The following is a 23,564-nucleotide window of genomic DNA, read 5'->3' on the forward strand; positions in this document are numbered from 1 at the left end:
TAAGTTACGTGGGGGGTCTAGTTTCCAAAATGGGGTCTCTTGTGGGGAGTTTCTACTGTTTAGGTACATTGGGGGCTCTCCAAAGGCAACATGACACCCGCAGAGCATTCCATCAAAGTCTGCATTCCAAAACGTCACTACTTCCCTTCCGAGCCCCGACTTGAGCCCATACAGTAGTTTTCTCCCACATATGGGGTATCAGGGTACTCAGGACAAATTGGACAACAACTTTTCGGGGTCCATTTTCTCCTGGTACCCTTGGGAAAATAAAAAAATTGGGGACTAAATGATCATGTTTGTGGAAAAAATACGATTTTTTTATTTTCACGCCCGGGCATTACAAACTTCTGTGAAGCCCTTGGGGGTTCAAAGTGCTCACCACACATCTAGATAAGTTCCTTAGGGGGTCTAGTTTCCAAAATGGGGTCACTTGTGGAGGGATTCCACTGTTTAGGTACATCAGGGGATTTCCAAACGCGACATGGTGTCGGGTCTCAATTCCAGCCAAAAAACTCAAATGGCGCTGTTTCCCTTCCGAGCTCTGCCATGCGCCCAAATAGTGGTTTACCCCCACATGTGGGGTATCAGCATACTCAGGACAAATTGCACAATCACTTTTAGGGTCCTGTTACCTTTGGGAAAATAAAAATTGGGGGTGAAAAGATCATTTTTGTGGAAAAAATATGATTTTTTAATTGTACCGCTGTACGTTATAAACTTCGGTGAAGCCCTTGTGGGTTCAAAGTTCTCACCAAACATCTAGATAAGTTCCTTGGGGGGTCTAGTTTCCAAAATGGTGTCATTTGTGGGGGGGGGGTTCCACTGTCTTGGTACATCAGGGGCTCTCCAAACGTGACATGGCGTCCGATCAGAATTCCAGCCAATTTTGCATTGAAAAAGTCAAACGGCGCTCCTTCCCTTCTGAGCTCTGCCATGCGCCTACAACAGTGGTTCCCCCCCACATATCAGGTATCAGCGTACTCAGGACAAATTGCACAGTAAATTTTCCAGTCCAATTTCTCCTGCTACCCTTGATAAAATAAAAAAAATTGAACCTGAATTATTTTTTTTGTGAAAAAAAGTTAAATGTTTTTTTTTTTTTAAATATTCAAAAAATTCCTGTGAAGCACCTGAAGGGTTAATAAACTTCTTGAATGTGCTTTTGAGCACCTTGAGGGGTGCAGTTTTTAGAATGGTGTCACTTTTGGGTATTTTCTATCATATAGACCCCTCAAAGTGGCTTCAAATGTGATGTGGTCCGTAAAAATAAAATGGTGTTGTAAAAATGAGAAATCGCTGGTCAATTTTTAATCCTTATAACTTCCTAACAAAACAAAATTTTGGTTCCAAAATTGTGCTGATGTAAAGTAAACATGTGGGAAATGTTACTTATTAAGTTTTTTGTGTGCCGAATCTCTGTGATTTAAGGGCATAAAAATTCAAAGTTGGAAAATTGCGAAATTTTCAAAATTTTCGCCAAATTTCCTTTTTTTTCCCACAAATAAACGTAAGTTATATGAATGAAATTTTACCACTAACATGAAGTACAATATGTCATGAGAAAACAATGTCAGAATCACCAGGATCCATGGAAGCGTTTCAGAGTTATTACCTCATAAAGGGACAGTGGTCAGAATTGTAAAAATTGGCCCGGTCATGAACGTGCAAAACCACCCTTGGGGGTGAAGGGGTTAAAAACTTACAGTTTTATTTGATAGAAATATTCTCTCTGGAGGTAAAAATCTTCCAGGGAAAGACAGAAGTTTACTGTCAAAATTTAGTCCCCAATCCCGAAGTTCTTTCTGTATATTGTCATCGCTGGAAGGAAAAAAAAACATACCTTTTGCAGCTACTTACTAAATAAGAATAATAATGTGCCTTTGCCATTTAAACTAATAATAGAATACTAGAATATAATCAGACAAAAATGTTGCAATAAAGATTTTTAAACAATCTAAAATTCTAAGGGGCATCATAAGCCACAGACAAATGTTGATAACTGAATTAAATAATAATTGGAGAAACAAATTAATGCAAAACTTGTGAGCACATACATAAAACATATCTATATATGCATGCATAAAACATATCTACACTACCGTTCAAAAGTTGGGGGTCACCCAGACAATTTTGTGTTTTCCATGAAAACTCCTACCTTTATTAATCAAATGAGTTGCCAAATGAATTTAAAATCTAGTCCAGACATTGACAAGGCTCGAAAAAAGATTTTTATTTGAAATAATTTTCTCCTTCAAACTTTGCTTTCGTCAAAGAATGCTTCCTTTGCAGCAATTACAGCATTGCAGACCTTTGGCATTCTAGCAGTTAATTTACTGAGGTAATCTGGAGAAATTTCACCCCATGCTTCCAGAAGCCCCTCCCACAAGTTGGTTTGGCTTGATGGGCACTTTTTGCATACCATACGGTCAAACTGCTCCCACAACAGGCTCAATGGGGTTGAGATCTGGTGACTGTGCTGGCCACTCCATTACAGATAGAATACCAGCTGCCTGCTTCTTCCCTAAAAAGTTCTTGCATAATTTGGAGGTGTGCCTTCGGTCATTGCCCTGTTGGTAGGATGAAATTGGCTCCAATCAAGCGCTGTCCATAGGGTATGGCATAGCGTTGCAAAATGGAGTGATAGCCTTCCTTATTCAAAATCCCTTTTACCTTGTACAAATCTTCCACTTTACCAGCATTAAAGCAACCCCTGACCATCACATTACCTCCACCATGCTTGACAGAGGGCGTTAGTCACTCTTCCAGCATCTTTTCAATTGTTCTACGTCTCACAAATGTTCTTCTGTGTGCTCCAAACACCTCAAACTTGGATTCGTCTGTCCATAACACTTTTTACTAATCTTCCTCTGTGTTGGTTTTCCCATATTAATCTTTTCCTTTTATTAGCCAGTCTCAGATATGGTTTTTTCTTTGCCACTCTGCCCTGAAGGCAAGCATCCCAGGGCATCCCACTTCTCTTTCTACTCTGGTTAGAGCCTGTTTGTGCTCTCCTCTGAAGGGACTAGTACACACCGTTGTAGGAAATCTTCAGTTTCTTGGCAATTTCTCGCATGGAATAGCCTTCATTTCTAAGAAGAATAGACTGTCGAATTTCACATTAAAGTTCTTTTTTTCTGGCCATTTTTAGAGTTTAATGGAACCAACGAATGTAATGCTCCAGATTCTCAACTAGCTCAAAGGAAGGTCAAGTTTATAGCTTCTCTAATCAGCCAAACTGTATTCACCTGTGCTAACATACTTGCACAAGGGTTTTCAAGGGTATTCTAACCATCCATTAGCCTTCTTACACAGTTAGCAAACACAAAGTACCATAAGAACACTGGAGTGATGGTTGTTGGAAATGGGCCTCTATACACCTATGAAGATATTGCACTACAAACAAGATGTTTGCAGCTAGAACAGTCATTTACCACATTAACAATGTATAGCGTGTATCTCTGAATCATTTAATGTTAGCTTCATTGGAAAAAACTGTACTTTTCTTCCAAAAATAAGGAAATTTCTAAGAGACCCTAAACTTTTGAATGGTAGTGTATATTTGCATACATACAGTGCCTTGTAAAGGAATTCATACCCCATTAACTATTCTACATTTGTTTGTGAAATGTAAATGATACATGTTTATTAAAAAACAAAAATCTGAAAATTATGAAGTGCATATGTATTCAGGCCCTGTAGTCTGATACCAGTAAATAAAATCCTAATTGCAAACAGTGTTGATGACCTACTTACCTGTGAATATGGTCCAAAAACTTTCCCACTTGTTTTTCTCTCTGTTCTGGTGCTAGTCGAGTGTGATTTGCTAGCTCTTTCATTACAGAATAATCAGCCCTCATTCTATCAGTCAAACCTAAAACAAACAAAAAACAACACCATTGCTTTCAGTAAGGACCCTACAGTAAATTTAGATTGTATTGCAACGTTGAAATGAGCAGTTAAAGGTGTTGTCCACAACTAGCACAACTCCTTTTTCAACTAAATGTTTTGCCCTGATAAAGTAAAGAAATATCTATATTCATCTCCTATGCTGGCGCTGTTCTTGCAGTGTGGGTAATCGCTCTCCCCAGGGCTATCGTGCGGTGTAGTGACACATGGTGCCCGGTGTCCAATCAGCGCTATCGTCACTGTCCCAACCTATGTATGGATTGAACATGAAGAGGAAGTCTGGGTTGCAGCTATGACTTCCTATTAATGTTCAATCCGTACGTAGACGGGGACAGTGAAGCCTGCACTGATTGGGCGCCAAGGTCACGTCTCACAAAACACCACGAGAGTCCGAGGAAGAACAAATGCCGACACCGTGTGAATATTTATGAAGATTTATTTATCAGGGCCAAACATTCAGTTCAAGAAGGGGTTGCCCTAATAGAGGACAACCTCTTTAACCACTTCCCGACTTGGCCGTTCTAGTACTGCTCTATGGGAACTGCATTTGTGCCTGCAACAGTACTAGTACGGCGGCACGATCACCGCGGCATCATGCTAAGGCCGGAGTCACACAAGCGACAAATACGGACAAGTGCTATGCGAGAAAAAAAAATCGCATAGCACTCGGACCAATGTTAATCTTAGGGGCAGCTCCCATCATACATTTTTTTCTCGCCCGTATTATATGTGCGGAGGAAATTGCAGCATGCTGCGATTTGCACCGTATTACGCCCGAGACTCGCCAATCAAAGTCTATGGGGGAGAGAAAAAAACAGATTACACACGAACCATGCGTGTGACTTGCGAGAAATATGCACCGGTGTCCTTTAGAAAAGCCTGCGTGGCCATTTAATACATAGAAAAATTCAGTGCGCTATACCGAGAAATCACACTGACAGATTATTAAAGAATAGATTGAATACATGTATACGCATAGTATAGGTATATATATACACTGTGTGCAGAATTATTAGGCAAGTTGTATTTGAGAGGATTTTTTTTATTATTGAATAACAACTATGTTCTCAATCAACCCAAAAGACTCAGATATCAAAGCTTCATATTTTTGGAAGTTTGAGTGGGTTTTTTTTTTTTAGATTTGGCTATCTTAGGAGGATATCTGTTTGTGCAGGTAACTATTACTGTGCAGAATTATTAGGCAACTTAATGAAAACCAAATATATACCCATCTCACTTGTTTATTTTCACCAGGTACACCAATAGAGCAACATAAAATTTAGAAATAAACATTTCTGACATTCAAAAACAAAACAAAAAAAAAATCAGTGACCAATATAGCCACCTTTCTTTACGATGACACTCAAAAGCCTTCCATCCATAGATTCTGTCAGTTGCTTGATCTGGTTACGATCAACATTGTGTGCAGCAGCCACCACAGCCTCCCAGACACTGTTCGGAGAGGTGTACTGTTTTCCCTCCCTGTAGATCTCACATTTTATGAGGGACCACAGGCTCTCTATGGGGTTCAGATCAGGTGAACAAGGGGGCCATGTCATTATTTTTTCTTCTTTTAGACATTTACTGGCCAGCCACGCTGTGGAGTATTTGGATGCATATGATGGAGCATGAATATCATGTTTTTCTTGAACGATACTGACTTCCTGTACCACCGCTTGAAGGTGTCTTCCAGAAACTGCCAGTAGGTCTGGGAGTTGAGCTTCTCTCCATCCTCAACCCGAAAAGGTCCCACAAGTTCATCTTTGATGATATCAGCCAATACCAGTACCCCACCTCCACCTTGCTAGCGTCTGAGACGGAGTGGAGCTCTCTGCCCTTTACTGATCCAGCCTCGGGTCCTTCCATCTGGCCAATCAAAAGTTGCTCTCATTTCATCAGTCCACAAAACCTTAGAAAAATCAGTCTTAAAATATTTCTTGGTGCAGTTTTGACATTTTATCTTGTTTCTTGTTGAAAGGTGGTCGTTTTCCAGCCTTCCTTACCTTGGCCATGTCCCTGGGTATGGCACACCTTGAGCTTTTTGATACTCCAGTAACGTTGCCGCTCTGAAATATGGAAAAACTGGTGGCAAATGGCATCTTCACGCTTGATTTTCCTCAATTCATGGGCAGTTATTTTGCGCCTTTTTTCTATCAACACGCTTCTTGCGACCCTGTTGGATATTTGCCATGAAACGCTTGATTGTTCAGTGATCACGCTTCAAAAGTTTGGCAATTTCAAGACTGCTGCATCCCTCTGCAAGACATCTCAAAATTTGACTTTTCAGAGTCCGTCAAATCTCTCTTCTGACCCCTTTCGCCAAAGGAAAAGAAGTTGCCTAATAATTAAGCACACCTTATATAGGGTTTTGATGTCATTACACCACACCCCTCCTCATTACAGAGATGCAAATAACCTGATTTACATAATTGGCAGTTGGCTTTCAAGCCTATACAGCTTGGAGTAGGACAATATGTATAAAAAGGATGATGTGATCAAAATACTCATTTGCCTAATAATTCAGCACCCAGTGTATATACAGTCATATGTTAAAGTTTGGGCACCCCTATTAATGTTAACCTTTTTTCTTTAGAACAATTTTGGTTTTTGCAACAGCTATTTCAGTTTCATATATCTAATAACTGATGGACTCAGTTACATTTCTGGATTCAAATGAGGTTTATTGTACTAACAGAAAATGTGCAATCTGCATTTAAACAAAATTTGACCGGTGCAAAAGTATGGGCACCTCAACATAAAAGTGACATTAATATTTCGTAGATCCTTCTTTTGCAAAAATAACAGCCTTTAGTCGCTAGTTCCTGGATGAAGGTATTTGTAACCATTCCTGTTTACAAAACAATTCCAGTTCAGTTAAGTTTGATGGTCACCGAGCATGGACAGCCCGCTTCAAATCATCCCACAGATGTTCAATGATATTCAGGTCTGGGGACTGGGATGGCCATTCCAGAACATTGTAATTGTTCCTCTGCATGAATGCCTGAGTAGATTTGGAGCGGTGTTTTGAATCATTGTCTTGCTGAAATATCCATCCCCTGCGTAACTTCAACTTTGTCACCGATTCTTGCACATTATTGTCAAGATTCTGCTGATATGGAGTTGAATCCATGCAACGCTCAACTTTAACAAGGTTCCCGGTGCCGGCATTGGCCACACAGCCCCAAAGCATGATGGAACCTCCACCAAATTTTACTGTGGGTAGCAAGTGTTTTTCTTGGAATGCTGTGTTTTTAAGCCTCCATGCATAACGGCTTTTTGTATGACCAAACAACTCAATCTTTGTTTCATCAGTCCACAGGACTTTCTTCCAAAATGTAACTGGCATGTCCAAATGTGCTTTTGCATACCTCAGGCGACTGTTTGTGGCGTGCTTGCAGAAACGGCTTCTTTCGCATCACTCTCCCATACAGCTTCTCCTTGTGCAAAGTGCGCTGTATTGTTGACCGATGCACAGTGACACCATCTGCAGCAAGAAGATGCTGCAGGTCTTTGGAGGTGGTCTGTGGATTGTCCTTGACTGTTCTCACCATTCTTCTTCTCTGCCTTTCTGATATTTTACTTGGCCTGCCACTTCTGGGCTTAACAAGAACTGTACCTGTGTTCTTCCATTTCCTTACTATGTTCCTCACAGTGGAAACTGACAGGTTAAATCTCTGAGACAACTTTTTGTATCCTTCCCCTGAAAAGCTATGTTGAATAATCTTTGTTTTCAGATCATTTGAGAGTTGTTGTGAGGAGCCCATGATGCCACTCTTCATAGGAGAATCAAATAGGAGAACTACTTGCAAGTGGCCACCTTAAATACCTTTTCTCATGATTTGATACACCTGGCTATGTTGTTCAAAGCTCAATGAGGTTGCAAAACCAATTTAGTGCTTCAGGAAGTCAGTAAAAAGTACGGTAGTTAGGAGTATTCAAATCAAGAAAATGATAAGGGTGCCCATACGTTTGCACCGGTCAAATTTTGTTTAAATGCAGATTGCATATTTTCTGTTAGTACAATAAACCGCATTTGAATCCAGAAATATAACCGAGTCCATCAGTCATTAGATATATGAAACTGAAATAGCTGTTGCAAAGACCAAAATTGTTATGAAGAAAAAAGGTTAACATTAATAGGGGTGCCCAAACTTTAACATATGACTGTACACTGCGCAAAAAATTAAAGGGAACACTAAAATACCACATACTAGATATCTCTGAATGAAATATTCCATTTGCAAACTTTTATTCATTGCATAGCGGAATTTGTTCAGAATAATAAAACATAACACTTATCAATGTAAATCAAAATGAATATCCCATGGAGATCTGGATTTTGAATGATACTCAAAATCAAAGTGGAAAATCAAATTACAGGCTGATCCAACTTCAGTGGAAATGCCTCATGACAAGGAAAAGATGCTCAGTATTGTGTGTGGCCACCACGTATCTGTATGACCTTCCCACTGTACAACGCCTGGGCATGCTCCTGATGAGGTGGCGGATAGTCTCTTGAGGGATCTCCTCCCAGACCTGGACTAAAGCATCCGCCAACTCCTGGGCAGTCTGTGGTACAACGTGACGTTGGTGGATGAAAAGAGACATGATGTCCCAAGATGTGCTCAATCGGATTCAGGTCTGGAGAACGGGCGGGCCAGTCCATAGCTTCAATGCCTTCATCTTGCAGGAACTGCTGACACACTCTAGCCACATGAGGTCTGGCATTGTCATGCATTAGGAGGAACCCAGGGCCAACCGCACCAGCACATGGTCTCACAAGGGGTCTGAGGATTTCATCTCGGTACCTAATGACAGTCAGGCTACCTCTGGCGAGCACACTGAGGCCTGTGCGGCCATCCAAAAAAATGCCACCCCACACCATTACTGACACACTGCCAAACCGGTCATGCTGAAGGATGTTGCAGGCAGCAGATCGCTCTCCACGGCATCTCCAGACTCTGTCACATGTGTTCAGTGTGAACCTGCTTTCATCTGTGAAGAGCACAGGGAGCCAGTTGCGAATTTGCCAATCCTAGGGTTCTGTGGCAAATGCCTAGCGTCCTACACGGTATTGGGCTGTGAGTATAACCCCCATCTGTGGATGTCAGGCCCTCAGACCATCCTCATGGAGTCGGTTTCTAACCATTTGTGCAGACACATGCACATTGGGTCATTTTGCAGGGCTCTGGCAGTGCTCCTCCTTGCACAAAGGCGGAGCTAGTGGTCCTGCTGCTGGGTTGTTGCCCTCCTACGGCCCCCTCCACATCTCCTGGTGTACTGACCTGTCTCCTGGTAGCGCCTCCAGCCTCAGGACACTAAGCTGACAGACACAGCAAACCTTCTTGCCACAGCTCGCATTGATGTACCATCCTTGATGAGCTGCACTACCTGAGCCACTTGTGTGGGTTGTAGAGTCCGTCTCATGCTACCACGAGTGTGAAAGCACAACCAACATTCAGAAGTGACCAAAACATCAACCAGAAAGCATTGGCACTGAGATGTGGTCTGTGGTCCCCACCTGCAGAACCACTCCTTTATTGAGGGTGTCTTGATAATTGCCAATAATTTCCATCTGCTATCTATTCCATTTGCATGTGAAATTGATTGTCAATCAGTGTTGCTTCCTAAATGGACAGTTTGATTTCACAGAAGATTGATTTACTTGGAACTATTTTCTGATGTTTACGTGTTCCCTTTAGTTTTTGAGCAGTGTATACATACAGTCATATGTTAAAGTTTGGCCACCCCTATTAATGTTAACCTTTTTTCTTTACAGCAATTTTGTTTTTTGCAACAGCTATTTCAGTTTCATATATCTAATAACTGATGGACTCAATTATATTTCTGGATTCAAATGAGGTTTATTGTACTAACAGAAAATGTGCAATCTGCATTTAAACAAAATTTGACCGGTGCAAAAGTATGGGCACCCTTATCATTTTCTTGATTTGAACACTCCTAACTACTTTTTACTGACTTCCTGAAGCACTAAATTGGTTTTGCAACCTCATTGAGCTTTGAACTTCATAGCCAGGTGTATCAAATCATGAGAAAAGGTATTTAAGGTGGCCACTTGCAAGTAGTTCTTCTATTTGATTCTCCTATGAAGAGTGGCATCATGGGCTCCTCAAAACAACTCTCAAATGATCTGAAAACAAAGATTATTCAACACAGCTTTTCAGGGGAAGGATACAAAAGGTTGTCTCAGAGATGTAACGTGTCAGTTTCCACTGTGAGGAACATAGTAAGGAAATGGAAGAACACAGGTACAGTTCTTGTTAAGCCCAGAAGTGGCAGGTCAAGTAAAATATCAGAAAGCCAGAGAAGAAGAATGGTGAGAACAGTCAAGGACAATCCACAGACCACCTCCAAAGACCTGCAGCATCATCTTGCTGCAGATGGTGTCACTGTGCATCGGTCAACAATACAGCGTACTTTGCACAAGGAGAAGCTGTATGGGAGAGTGATGCGAAAGAAGCCGTTTCTGCAAGCACGCCACAAACAGTCGCCTGAGGTATGCAAAAGCACATTTGGACAAGCCAGTTACATTTTGGAAGAAGGTCCTGTGGACTGATGAAACAAAGATTGAGTTGTTTGGTCATACAAAAAGGCGTTATGCATGGAGGCTTAAAAACACAGCATTCCAAGAAAAACACTTGCTACCCACAGTAAAATTTGGTGGAGGTTCCATCATGCTTTGGGGCTGTATGGCCAATGCCGGCACCGGGAATCTTGTTAAAGTTGAGGGTCGCATGGATTCAACTCAGTATCAGCAGGTTCTTGACAATAATGTGCAAGAATCAGTGACGAAGTTGAAGTTACGCAGGGGATGGATATTTCAGCAAGACAATGATCCAAAACACCGCTCCAAATCTACTCAGGCATTCATGCAGAGGAACAATTACAATGTTCTGGAATGGCCATCCCAGTCCCCAGACCTGAATATCATTGAACATCTGTGGGATGATTTGAAGCGGGCTGTCCATGCTCAGCGACCATCAAACTTAACTGAACTGGAATTGTTTTGTAAACAGGAATGGTCACAAATACCTTCATACAGGATTCAGGAACTCATTAATAGCTACAGGAAGCGACTAGAGGCTGTTATTTTTGCAAAAGGAGGATCTAAGAAATATTAATGTCACTTTTATGTTGAGGCGCCCATACTTTTGCACCGGTCAAATTTTGTTTAAATGCAGATTGCACATTTTCTGTTAGTACAATAAACCTCATTTGAATCCAGAAATATAACTGAGTCCATCAGTTATTAGATATATGAAACAAATAACTGTTGCAAAAAACAAAATTGTTATAAAGAAAAAAGGTTAACATTAATAGGGGTGCCGAAACTTTAACATATGACTGTATTTATATTTCATAGAGATATAGAAAGCAGAATAGATTAAAATTCAATTGTCGGCACAGGTAAAATCATTACAGAATTAGACAGGATATGAGACATGGTTTACATACAGTAAACCATTGCATATCCTTTTTTTATACAGTGCCTACAAGTAGTATTCAACCCCCTGCAGATTTAGCAGGTTTGATAAGATGCAAAGTTAGAGCCTTCAAACTTCACACAAGAGCAGGATTTATTAACAGATGCATAAATCTTACAAACCAAAAAGTTATGTTGCTCAGTTAAATTTTAATCAATTTTAAACATAAAAGTGTGGGTCAATTATTATTCAACCCCTAGGTTTAATATTTTGTGGAATAACCCTTGTTTGCAATTACAGCTAATAATCGTCTTTTATAAGACCTGATCAGGCCGGCACAGGTCTCTGGAGTTATCTTGGCCCACTCCTCCATGCAGATCTTCTCCAAGTTATCTAGGTTCTTTGGGTGTCTGGGTTAAGGTCAGGAGACTGACTAGGCCACTCCAACACCTTGATTTTTTGCCTCTTGAACCAGGCCTTGGTTTTCTTGGCTGTGTGCTTTGGGTCGTTGTCTTGTTGGAAGATGAAATGACGACCCATCTTAAGATCCTTGATGGAGGAGCGGAGGTTCTTGGCCAAAATCTCCAGGTAGGCCGTGCTATCCATCTTCCCATGGATGCGGACCAGATGGCCAGGCCCCTTGGCTGAGAAACAGCCCCACAGCATGAAGCTGCCACCACCATGCTTGACTGTAGGGATGGTATTCTTGGGGTCGTATGCAGTGCCATCCAGTCTCCAAACGTCACGTGTGTGGTTGGCACCAAAGATCTCGATCTTGGTCTCATCAGACCAGAGAACCTTGAACCAGTCTGTCTCAGAGTCCTCCAAGTGATCATGAGCAAACTGTAGACGAGCCTTGACATGACGCTTTGAAAGTAAAGGTACCTTACGGGCTCGTCTGGAACGGAGACCATTGCGGTGGAGTACGTTACTTATGGTATTGACTGAAACCAATGTCCCCACTGCCATGAGATCTTCCCGGAGCTCCTTCCTTGTTGTCCTTGACTCTTCGGACAAGCCTGGCCTCGGCACGGGAGGAAACTTTCAAAGGCTGTCCAGGCCGTGAAAGGCTAACAGTAGTTCCATAAGCCTTCCACTTCCGGATGATGCTCCCAACAGTGGAGACAGGTAGGCCCAACTCCTTGGAAAGGGTTTTGTACCCCTTGCCAGCCTTGTGACCCTCCACGATCTTCTCTCTGATGGCCTTGGAATGCTCCTTTGTCTTTCCCATGTTGACCATGTATGAGTGCTGTTCACAAGTTTGGGGAGGGTCTTAAATAGTCAGAAAAGGCTGGAAAAAGAGATAATTAATCCAAACATGTGAAGCTCATTGTTCTTTGTGCCTGAAATACTTCTTAATACTTTAGGGGAACCAAACAGAATTCTGGTGGTTTGAGGGGTTGAATAATAAATGACCCTCTGAATAAACTTTTCACAATTTAAAAAAAAAATTAAACAAAGAAATAACATTCTTTTTTGCTGCAGTGCATTTCACACTTCCAGGCTGATCTACAGTCCAAATGTCACAATGCCAAGTTAATTCCGAATGTGTAAACCTGCTAAATCTGCAGGGGGTTGAATACTACTTGTAGGCACTGTATGTCCCTCTCTAATAATGTTAGTAGTGTGTGTGTAAAATTTTGGAGCTGTAGGTGTTAAATTAAATGATTAATTCACGGAAAAAAATGGTGAGGGCTCCCGCGCAATTTTCTCCGCCAGAGAGGGAAAGCCAGTGACTGAGGGCAGATATTAATAACCTAGGAAGGGATCATGGTTATTGCCCCCCCCCCGGCTGCAAGAATCTGCCCCCAGCCATCTCAGAAAAGGTGCATCTGTAAGATGCGCCAATTCTGGCACTTACCCGCTCTCTTCTCACTGCTGTGTAACAGTGGCACATGGGGTAATAAGGGGTTAATGTCACCTTGCTATTGTAAGGTGACATTAAGCCTGGTTAATAATGGAGGTGTCAATAAGACACCTATCCATTATCAATCCACTAGTCTGAAAAGGGTTAAAAACACATTAAGAAAAAGACTTTTAATGAAATAAACACACATTTTTTTCCCCATCTTTATCACACTCCCAATCCATTCATGTAAAAAATCCAAAATAAAAAAGCAACAATATCCATATCTGTCCAACGTACAGTCATGTCCCACGCCGCAATCCATCGGAAGGGGTTAAATAGTTTACAACCGGGAGCGGTCGTTATTGCGACTGGCCCAGCTGTAAACCACAGTGGAATGACAAGCTACCTGCACAGCCTCCCTGCCTGACCGGAGATGAACTGATTAGCGTGGGAAACTCTCTGAACATTTTCCCATGCTGGTGAGTTCATCTCAGGTCAGGTGGGGAGTCTGCGCAGCCGAAGTGACATCAGCAGTAGTCACTGAGGCTGGAGCAGACTCCTCGCCTAACCCGCGGTGCACTGACAGCGTGGGAAAGTGTTCAGAAACTTTCCCACGCCAATGAGTTCATGTCCGGTCAGGCGGGGAGGCTGCGCAGGCAGCTTCTCAGTCATTCTACAGTGGTTTACAGACGGGGAGGTCGCATTAGCAATGCTCCCGGTTGTAAACTATTTAACCCCTTGTAATGGATTGCAGCGTGAGACTTGACTGTACGGCGGGCAGGTATGGGATATTGTTGCTTTTTTAGTTTGGATTTTTTTCCAGGAGAACAATGGCTTCGATTGGATTGGGAGTTAAATAAAGATGGCAAAAATGTGTGTTTAATTATTTCAAATGTGTGTTTAATTATTTCATTATAAGACTATTCTTAATGTGTTTTTTTTAACCCTTTCAGACTAGTGGATTAATAATGGATAGGTGTCTTATTGACACCTCTCCATTATTAACCAGGCTTAATGTCATCTTACAATAGCAAGGTGACATTAACCCCTTATTACCCCATATGCCACCTGCTACAGGGCAATGGGAAAAGAGAGTAAATGCCAGAATTGGGGCATCTTAGAATAACAATGGTCCCTCTCTAGGCTATTAATATATGCCCTCAGTCACTGGCTTTCCCTCTCTGGCGGAGAAAAATGCGCTGGAGCACACACAATTTCTTTCCGTGAATTAATTCTTTAAAGTAACACCTACAGCTCCAATATTTTACACACATATACTACTAACATTATTAGTTATGGACATATATAAATCTAACTGATATGCCATGGTTTACTGTATGTAAACCATGGCTCCTATCCTGTCGGCTTTTCCAATTATTTTACAAAAGCCGACAAATGAATTAATGGCTATTCTGCTATCTCTCTTTCAAATTATATATATTATATATATATATATATATATACACACACACACAATGATACAGATATACTGTGTATGTATATATATATATATATATACACACACACACACACACAACGTATATATACACACACATACTACTAAAAAATAAGTAAAGGGGACACTATAATATAGGATGTGGTATTTTAGTGTTCTTTATTTTTTTTGAGCAGTATATATACACAGACACACACATCTATAGTATGTGTATATATTTATTCTAGTCAAACCTATTCTACTCTTTAATGCACGCGGCATCTGTCGGATTTTACTATATCTATATACAGACATTATATATATATATATATATATATATATATATATATATATATATATATATATACCGTATTTTTCGCTTTATAAGACGCTCTGGATTATAAGACGCACCCCAAATTTTGAGGAGAAAAATAGGAAAAAAACTTTATTTTTAATAAAATGGTGGTGCATCTTATAATCCATGCGTCTTATTGCTTTCCAGGGGTGGTGATGGAGGAGGCCGGAGTGGAACATTGCTGCTGGGATGAGGGGGTGTTTTGATGTGCAGCGTGCCGCTGCCGGTGTCTGTTACTGCCGCCGCCCTCTGTCCCCTGATGCTTGCCACCACCGCCACGCTCTGTCCCCCGGTGCCTGCTTGCCACCACCGCCGCACTTTGTCCCCCAGTGCTTGCCACCACCGCCACGCTGTCCCCCGGTGCCTGCTTGCCACCACCGCCGCGCTCTCCCCCGGTTCTTACCGCCACCACCGCGCTCTGTCCCCCCGGTGTTTGCCGCCATCGCCGCGCTCTGTCCCGTTCTGAGGGTACTTGCCGCGGCACTCTGTGCCCTGATGCTGCCGCTGCGCTGTCCGCCACCGCCGCTCTCCTGTCCCCCAGTGGTTTCTTCCGCCCCACCGCCGCCGCCGCGCTCTGTCCCGTTCAGCGTGGGGGGGTCTCTGTCGCTCCATGCCTGCTTTCTTCCTGGAAAATGGCCGCCGCGCATGCGCAGACGGACATCTCGGCGCTGAAATCTCATCTCCCGAGATTTCAGTGCCGAGATGTCCGTCTGCGCATGCGCGGCGGCCATTTTCCAGGAAGAAAGCAGGCATGGAGCGACAGAGACCCCCCCACGCTGAACGGGACAGAGCGCGGCGGCGGCGGTGGGGCGGAAGAAACCACTGGGGGACAGGAGAGTGGCGGACAGCGCAGCGGCAGCATCAGGGCACAGAGTGCCGCGGCAAGTACCCTCAGTGGCAGCGCAAATGTATATCCTCTTTGTAAGACGCACCCCCTTTTTCCCCTCAATTTTGGGGGAAAAAAAGTGCGTCTTACAAAGCGGAAAATACGGTATATATATATGTTTTGAAGATTATTTTGTTTTAAACGATATGTACAGTTTTTTTTTACAATGCTATTTTAACATGAGCTTTTAAATACAGAGAACTGCTCTATGTAAAACCTCACGTTAAAATCACATTGCATACGAACTCTGCATAGGCATGTCATATGGATGTTCTGTGGAAAAAAATTGCACAGAAATCGCATTTTATCGCATTACACTCGAATAGCACTTATCCGTTTTTTCGGTTTGGAAATCGGACCTTTTTTTTCTCGCAAATGGGTATGAGCCCTAATAGAAACATTTGCATCCTTTCTGCATTTATCACCCACTCCTGGTTTTGGCTTACAAATCCTGGAGTAAAAAACTCACCAAATACTGAATGTGTGCATGAGCTCTAAATGCCAGAATTGTGGGGGGTGATTTTTGTCACAGCAACAACACATCTTATCTACCCTAAAATGATCTCTTTAAAAACTGACTGCTCAGAGTGCAAGAAAACAAAACCTCACACAACTCCAGTGTCTGAAAATTGTAAACCTTATTTTTTATTACGGTTTGGTATCAATGGTACTGACCTGGAGAAGCATAGATTGTAAATCGAAAAATTCCCATTTATGCAAAAATTGCAACTGGTCACTATTTCTAGCAAATGAAATGGCTTAGACATATATAGGCAAACAAAATCTATAGTTCAAAGTGATGTAAAATTAAATTACTAAAAGTGGCAAGTTACCTGTTAAATTGCAGAATTCTGGAATCAGAATAATAGGCCCTGTTGGCATTTTTCCTGGGCCTCTTGTTTTTTTGGGATTGTGTATGAGAGCAGGCTGTTTCAGGTCTGTGATCTGCTTGTTGTATTGCTATAAAGAAAGTATTAACACTTTAAACATTTTAATAGCAACACATAAAGACAAAATTAAAAGTTCAAGTGAACAGACATAAATTTACAGGACCTACATTGTTCACATATCATTTATTTGTGGCCGCTGAACGCCTCTTATATGATGGTATCCATGGTTCTTCCTTTAACTAGCCAGACTGGCGTGAGATCACATATGTATCTTATGGCAGTAATGACGTCTCACAAGGTCCAGCTACTCAAAAGAGGAGGCAGAGATGCCATCGGATTAAGAGGTCATTTTCAGAACTCCCGATCAGGAGATCACTGAGCAGGACGATAATTGGGTCCTTCGAATTGATCTACACCAACTCCAACTAGCCTTCTTTGATGTTTAATTTGTTTGGCCTTTCTAGTGATAGCGCCACATCTTTGCTCAAAATTGTATGTCATATTCAAGACTAAAACATTTCTATACGTTTTAACCCTTTCCAGCCCATTTTCACCTTCCTGATGAGGTCAAGTTTCTTAAAATCTGAAGTGTCACTGTAATGCTCCAATACTTCTACATAAGTGTTTCCGAGAATGCCTATTTCTGACACTGTACTATATGTTAGAGGTAAATTAGTCAGTAATATGACAAAATAAGAAAAAATTCTCAATTTAACTTTAATTTTTTATCTAATTAAAAACAGTCATACAACACTAAATTTGCCATTTAATCAGCAAATAAATATGCTTCTTGCGTATATTAAAGTGGGACATATGTATTATAACTACCAAATACAATGCCTTGCGAAAGTATTCAGCCCCTGGAATTATTCAACCTTCTCCCACATATCATGCTTCAAACATAAAGATACCAAATGTAAATTTTTGATGAAGAATCAACAACAAGTGGGACACAATTGTGAAGTTGAACGAAATTTATTGGTTATTTTAAATTTTTGTGGAAATTCAAAAACTGAAAAGTGGAGCGTGCAATATTATTCGGCCCTTTAACGTAATACTTTGTTGCGCCACCTTTTGTTGCGATTACAGCTGCAAGTCGCTTGGGGTATGTCTCTATCAGTTTTGTACATTGAGAGACTGAAATTCTTGCCCATTCTTCCTTGGCATACAGCACGAGCTCAGTGAGGTTTGATGGAGATCGTTTGTGAACAGCAGTTTTCAGCTCTTTCCACAGATTCTCGATTGGATTCAGGTCTGGACTTTGACTTGGCCATTCTAACACCTGGATACATTTATTTGTGAACCATTCCATTGTAGATATTGCTTTATGTTTGGGATCATTGTCTTGTTGGAAGATAAATCTCAGTCCAAGTCTCAGGTCTTTTGCAGACTCCAACAGGTTTTCTTTCAAGAATGGTCCTGTATTTGGCTTCATCCATCTTCCCATCAATTTTAACCATCTTCCCTGTCCCTGTTGAAGAAAAGCAGGTCCAAACCATGATGCTGCCACCACCATGTTGCTGCATCTCTGATCAGTCTTCTCCTTGTTTGAAATGAAATTTTAGAGGGACGGCCAGGTCTTGGTAGATTTGCAGTGGTACGATACTCCTTCCATTTTAATATGATCGCTTGCACAGTGCTACTTGGGATGTTAAAAGTTTTGGAAATCATTTTGTATCCAAATCCGGCTTTAAACTTCTCCACAACAGCCTGCCTGTTGTGTTCCTTGGTCTTCATGATGCTCTCTGTGCTTCAAACAGAATCCTGAGACTATCACAGAGCAGGTGCATTTATACGGAGACTTGATTACACACAGGTGGATTACATTTATCATCATTAGTCATTTAGGACAACATTTGAAAATTCAGAGATCCACAATGAACTTCTGGAGTGAGTTTGCTGCACTGAAAGTATAAAGGGTCCGAATAGTATTGCACGCCCCACTTTTCAGTTTTTGAATTTCCACAAAAATGTAAAACCAATAAATTTCATTCAACTTCACAATTGTGTCCCACTTGTTGATTCTTCAAAAATTTACATTTGGAATCTATGTTTGAAGCATGATATGTGGGAAAATGTTGAAAAGTTCCAGGGGGCCGAATACTTTCGCAAGGCACTGTACACAGCAATGTGCATCCAAGTATTTAAAGTGAACCTGTCAGCATGATTGGGCTGAGTAACATACAGTGTGAGGTAGGCGCAGTTATACTGACTAAAATGATTCCTTGGTTGATGAAATCTGTCTTGTAGTTGTTGTTTAATCTTCATTTTCAGCTAATGAGCTTCTGTGGGCAGGCTTTAAGTGGTGCTTTGAATAGATATTCATTATGGCTTATGACATGTGACCTTCCCCCTATTTTACATGCTGCACATATTGCTTTTTTTTAAAAATTACATTCAACATGCAGGCGCTGATTATCTATCAAAATGGCATCTCCGCAAGAGAATTTGACATGCTTCGGTCTGGAAAGATGTGCCGCATGTCAGTCTACGTGGAGGCATAGTGGACATGGGAGTTCTTGAAATCCCATACAGTATGCTGTAACATCTGACCGCTGCGATTTTGATGCTGCATAAGTACGCAGCGTCAAACCAGCATCAACTCCGGATCGTGAGCACATACCCTCAGGAGAGCCCAGGGACTGCAGCCTCTAAACTCCACCTCCCAGCCAAGGTACCGCAGCACTGCCTCAATCCTGCCACCGTTGTACTTCTGAAGCAGCCACCCTGCCTACTGTGATCCCATTCCGCCACCGTCGACCCCCTCCGGTAAGGTACCTTAAAATGGGACTACAAGATGCACTACCATTGTATTTATAAAAAAAATTCCCTATTTTCCTCCACAAAATCAGAGGTGTGTTTTATTGTCTGATGTGTCTTATACAGCGGCGTACCATCAAAAGTAGCAGACCACGCAGCTGATATGGGGCCCGGACAGGTGAGGGGGCCCGTGACGGCCGCTGCGTTTTGGCAGCTGTGCTGACACAGTACTATCTCCTTTAATTAAATGTAAGCGCCGGCCGCTGTATACCCCCTGGCCCCTTGAACGCTGTATACCCCCTGGCCCCTTGAAGCTCCCCTTTCCTTGTTTCCTGGTCAGCAGTTAGCTGAAGTCTCTGGCTGGATTTGCATAAGAGCGCCACGCCTCCTGGCAGCCAGAGAGCAGCACACGTGCATTGCAGGAAGCAGAAAACATTCATGAGCCTCTCTCACTCAGGGAGAGGAATACACACACAAGACGGTGAGCCCGGCTTGGGGTGGATTTGCTTTGTTAAATGTGTCCCCTCACTGTGCTGGCAGCCTGGCACTTTACATTTACAATGGCTCTGGCTGCACTTTGCACCTTAGGGAGGGGGGCCCGGCTGCACGCACTGTGGAGGGGGCCCTGCATGCACTGCAGGTGTGTGTGTGTGTATATATCTAATATATAAAGCTCAATGTGGGTATGTATGTATGTGTGTGTGTGTATGTCCGGGATAGGCATTCCCACCGTCGCAGCTACAGCCACAAAATTTGGCATAGTCACACGTCTGGACCCGAGAGCGTCATAGGCTATGTTGTGAGGCGAAATTTAAACCCCACATGTTCCAATTCACCAAACAATTTTGCCCCTATCTACATAATGGGGAAAAAGTGTGTGTATCAAGCCACGCCCCTCATTATGATGTCATAACGGTTGCCATGGCGACGCTGATGTCATCATAAGTTGCAAGCCCCGCCCCCTCATGATGTCATAATGCTTGCCATGGCGACGCTAATGTCATAATAGGTTGCAATGGCGAAGATGCTGTCACAATGGTTGCCATGGTGACGATGATGTCTTAATAGGTTGCAATGGTGACTGTTATGTCATAATGGTTGCCATGGTGATGATGATGTCATAATGGGTATATGGGCACGGGACTATGGGATGGAGGATATGTATGACGGGTATATGGGAACGGGACTATGGGATGGAGGATATGTATGACAGGTATATGGGCATGGGACGATGAGATGAAGGATGTGTGATGGGTATAAGGACACTCGACTATGGGATGGCGAATATGCATGATGGGTATATGGGCATGGAACTATGGGATGGAGAATATGTGTGATGGGCATATGGGCATGGGACTATGGGATGGAGGATGTGTGATGGGTATATGGACACTCGACTATGGGATGGAGAATATGTATGATGGGTATATGGGCACGGGACTATGGGATGGAGGATAATTATAATTTGTTATAACTAACCACAGTTAGTTACTATGCCCGGGCAGCGCCGGGCTCTTCAGCTAGTATATATATATATATATATATATATATATACACACACACACATACACACACAACTGAGCCACCAATGATTTATTCTGCATATACAGTGGGGAAAAAAAGTATTTAGTCAGTCAGCAATAGTGCAAGTTCCACCACTTAAAAAGATGAGAGGCGTCTGTAATTTACATCATAGGTAGACCTCAACTATGGGAGACAAACTGAGAAAAAAAAATCCAGAAAATCACATTGTCTGTTTTTTTTTCATTTTATTTGCATATTATGGTGGAAAATAAGTATTTGGTCAGAAACAAAATTTCATCTCAATACTTTGTGATATATCCTTTGTTGGCAATGACAGAGGTCAAACGTTTTCTGTAAGTCTTCACAAGGTTGCCACACACTGTTGTTGGTATGTTGGCCCATTCCTCCATGCAGATCTCCTCTAGAGCAGTGATGTTTTTGGCTTTTCGCTTGGCAACACGGACTTTCAACTCCCTCCAAAGGTTTTCTATAGGGTTGAGATCTGGAGACTGGCTAGGCCACTCCAGGACCTTGAAATGCTTCTTACGAAGCCACTCCTTCGTTGCCCTGGCAGTGTGCTTTGGATCATTGTCATGTTGAAAGACCCAGCCACGTTTCATCTTCAATGCCCTTGCTGATGGAAGGAGGTTTGCACTCAAAATCTCACGATACATGGCCCCATTCATTCTTTCATGTACCCGGATCAGTCGTCCTGGCCCCTTTGCAGAGAAACAGCCCCAAAGCATGATGTTTCCACCACCATGCTTTACAGTAGGTATGGTGTTTGATGGATGCAACTCAGTATTCTTTTTCCTCCAAACACGACAAGTTGTGTTTCTACCAAACAGTTCCAGTTTGGTTTCATCAGACCATAGGACATTCTCCCAAAACTCCTCTGGATCATCCAAATGCTCTCTAGCAAACTTCAGACGGGCCCGGACATGTACAGGCTTAAGCAGTGGGACACGTCTGGCACTGCAGGATCTGAGTCCATGGTGGCGTAGTGTGTTACTTATGGTAGGCCTTGTTACATTGGTCCCAGCTCTCTGCAGTTCATTCACTAGGTCCCCCCGCGTGGTTCTGGGATTTTTGCTCACCGTTCTTGTGATCATTCTGACCCCACGGGGTGGGATTTTGCTTGGAGCACCAGATCGAGGGAGATTATCAGTGGTCTTGTATGTCTTCCATTTTCTAATTATTGCTCCCACAGTTGATTTCTTCACTCCAAGCTGGTTGGCTATTGCAGATTCAGTCTTCCCAGCCTGGTGCAGGGCTACAATTTTGTTTCTGGTGTCCTTTGACAGCTCTTTGGTCTTCACCATAGTGGAGTTTGGAGTCAGACTGTTTGAGGGTGTGCACAGGTGTCTTTTTATACTGATAACAAGTTTAAACAGGTGCCATTACTACAGGTAATGAGTGGAGGAAAGAGGAGACTCTTAAAGAAGAAGTTACAGGTCTGTGAGAGCCAGAAATCTTGATTGCTTGTTTCTGACCAAATACTTATTTTCCACCATAATATGCAAATAAAATGAAAAAAAAAACAGACAATGTGATTTTCTGGATTTTTTTTTCTCAGTTTGTCTCCCATAGTTGAGGTCTACCTATGATGTAAATTACAGACGCCTCTCATCTTTTTAAGTGGTGGAACTTGCACTATTGCTGACTGACTAAATACTTTTTTTCCCCACTGTATATATACACTCACTGGCCACTTTATTAGGTACACCTGTCCAACTGTGTGTTAAGACTTAATTTCTAATCAGCCAATCACATGGCGGCAACTCAGTGCATTTAGGCATGTAGACATGGTCAAGACAATCTCCTGCAGTTCAAACCGAGCATCAGTATGGGGAAGAAAGGTGATTTAAGTGCCTTTGAACGTGGCATGATTGTTGGTGCCAGAAGGGCTGGTCTGAGAATTTCAGAAACTGCTGATCTACTGGGATTTTCACGCACAACCATCTCTAGGGTTTACAAAGAATGGTCCGAAAAAGAAAAAAAATCCAGTGAGCGGCAGTTCTGTGGCCGGAAATGCCATGTTGATGCCAGAGGTCAGAGGAGAATGGGCAGACTGGTTCGAGCTGATAGAAAGGCAACAGTGACTCAAATTGCCACCCGTTACAACCAAGGTAGGCAGAAGAGCATCTCTGAACGCACAGTGCGTCGAACTTTGAGGCAGATGGGCTACAGCAGCAGAAGACCACACTGGGTACCACTCCTCTCAGCTAAGAACAGGAAACTGAGGCTACAATTTGCACAAGCTCATCGAAATTGGACAGTAGAAGATTGGAAAAACGTTGCCTGGTCTGATGAGTCTCGATTTCTGCTGCGACATTCGGATGGTAGGGTCAGAATTTGGCGTAAACAACATGAAAGCATGGATCCATCCTGCCTTGTATCAACGGTTCAGGCTGGTGGTGGTGGTGTCATGGTGTGGGGAATTTTTTCTGGGCACTCTTTGGGCCCCTTGGTACCAATTGAGCATCGTTGCAACGCCACAGCCTACCTGAGTAT

The 23,564-nt window shown here is 42.4% G+C and overlaps 1 protein-coding gene across 3 annotated transcripts in view; it reads right to left on the reverse strand.

Moving 5' to 3' along the window:
- The window catches only part of PIWIL1 (piwi like RNA-mediated gene silencing 1), a 376,145-nt gene that overhangs the window by 100,098 nt on the left and 252,483 nt on the right, over positions 1 to 23,564 (reverse strand). For all 3 annotated transcript variants that reach the window (XM_073557066.1, XM_073557067.1, XM_073557065.1), the window contains exons 10-12: positions 16,710 to 16,836; positions 3,754 to 3,871; positions 1,704 to 1,818 (exon numbers count right to left, since the gene is read on the reverse strand). In XM_073557066.1, coding sequence (XP_073413167.1) covers positions 1,704 to 1,818; positions 3,754 to 3,871; positions 16,710 to 16,836 — 360 coding nt within the window. The remainder of the gene's footprint in view (positions 1 to 1,703; positions 1,819 to 3,753; positions 3,872 to 16,709; positions 16,837 to 23,564) is intronic.

Source organism: Dendrobates tinctorius, unplaced genomic scaffold (genome assembly GCF_039654945.1).
Source record: "Dendrobates tinctorius isolate UK_male_01 unplaced genomic scaffold, ASM3965494v1 ptg000243l, whole genome shotgun sequence".
NCBI classification, from domain to species: Eukaryota; Metazoa; Chordata; class Amphibia; order Anura; family Dendrobatidae; genus Dendrobates; species Dendrobates tinctorius.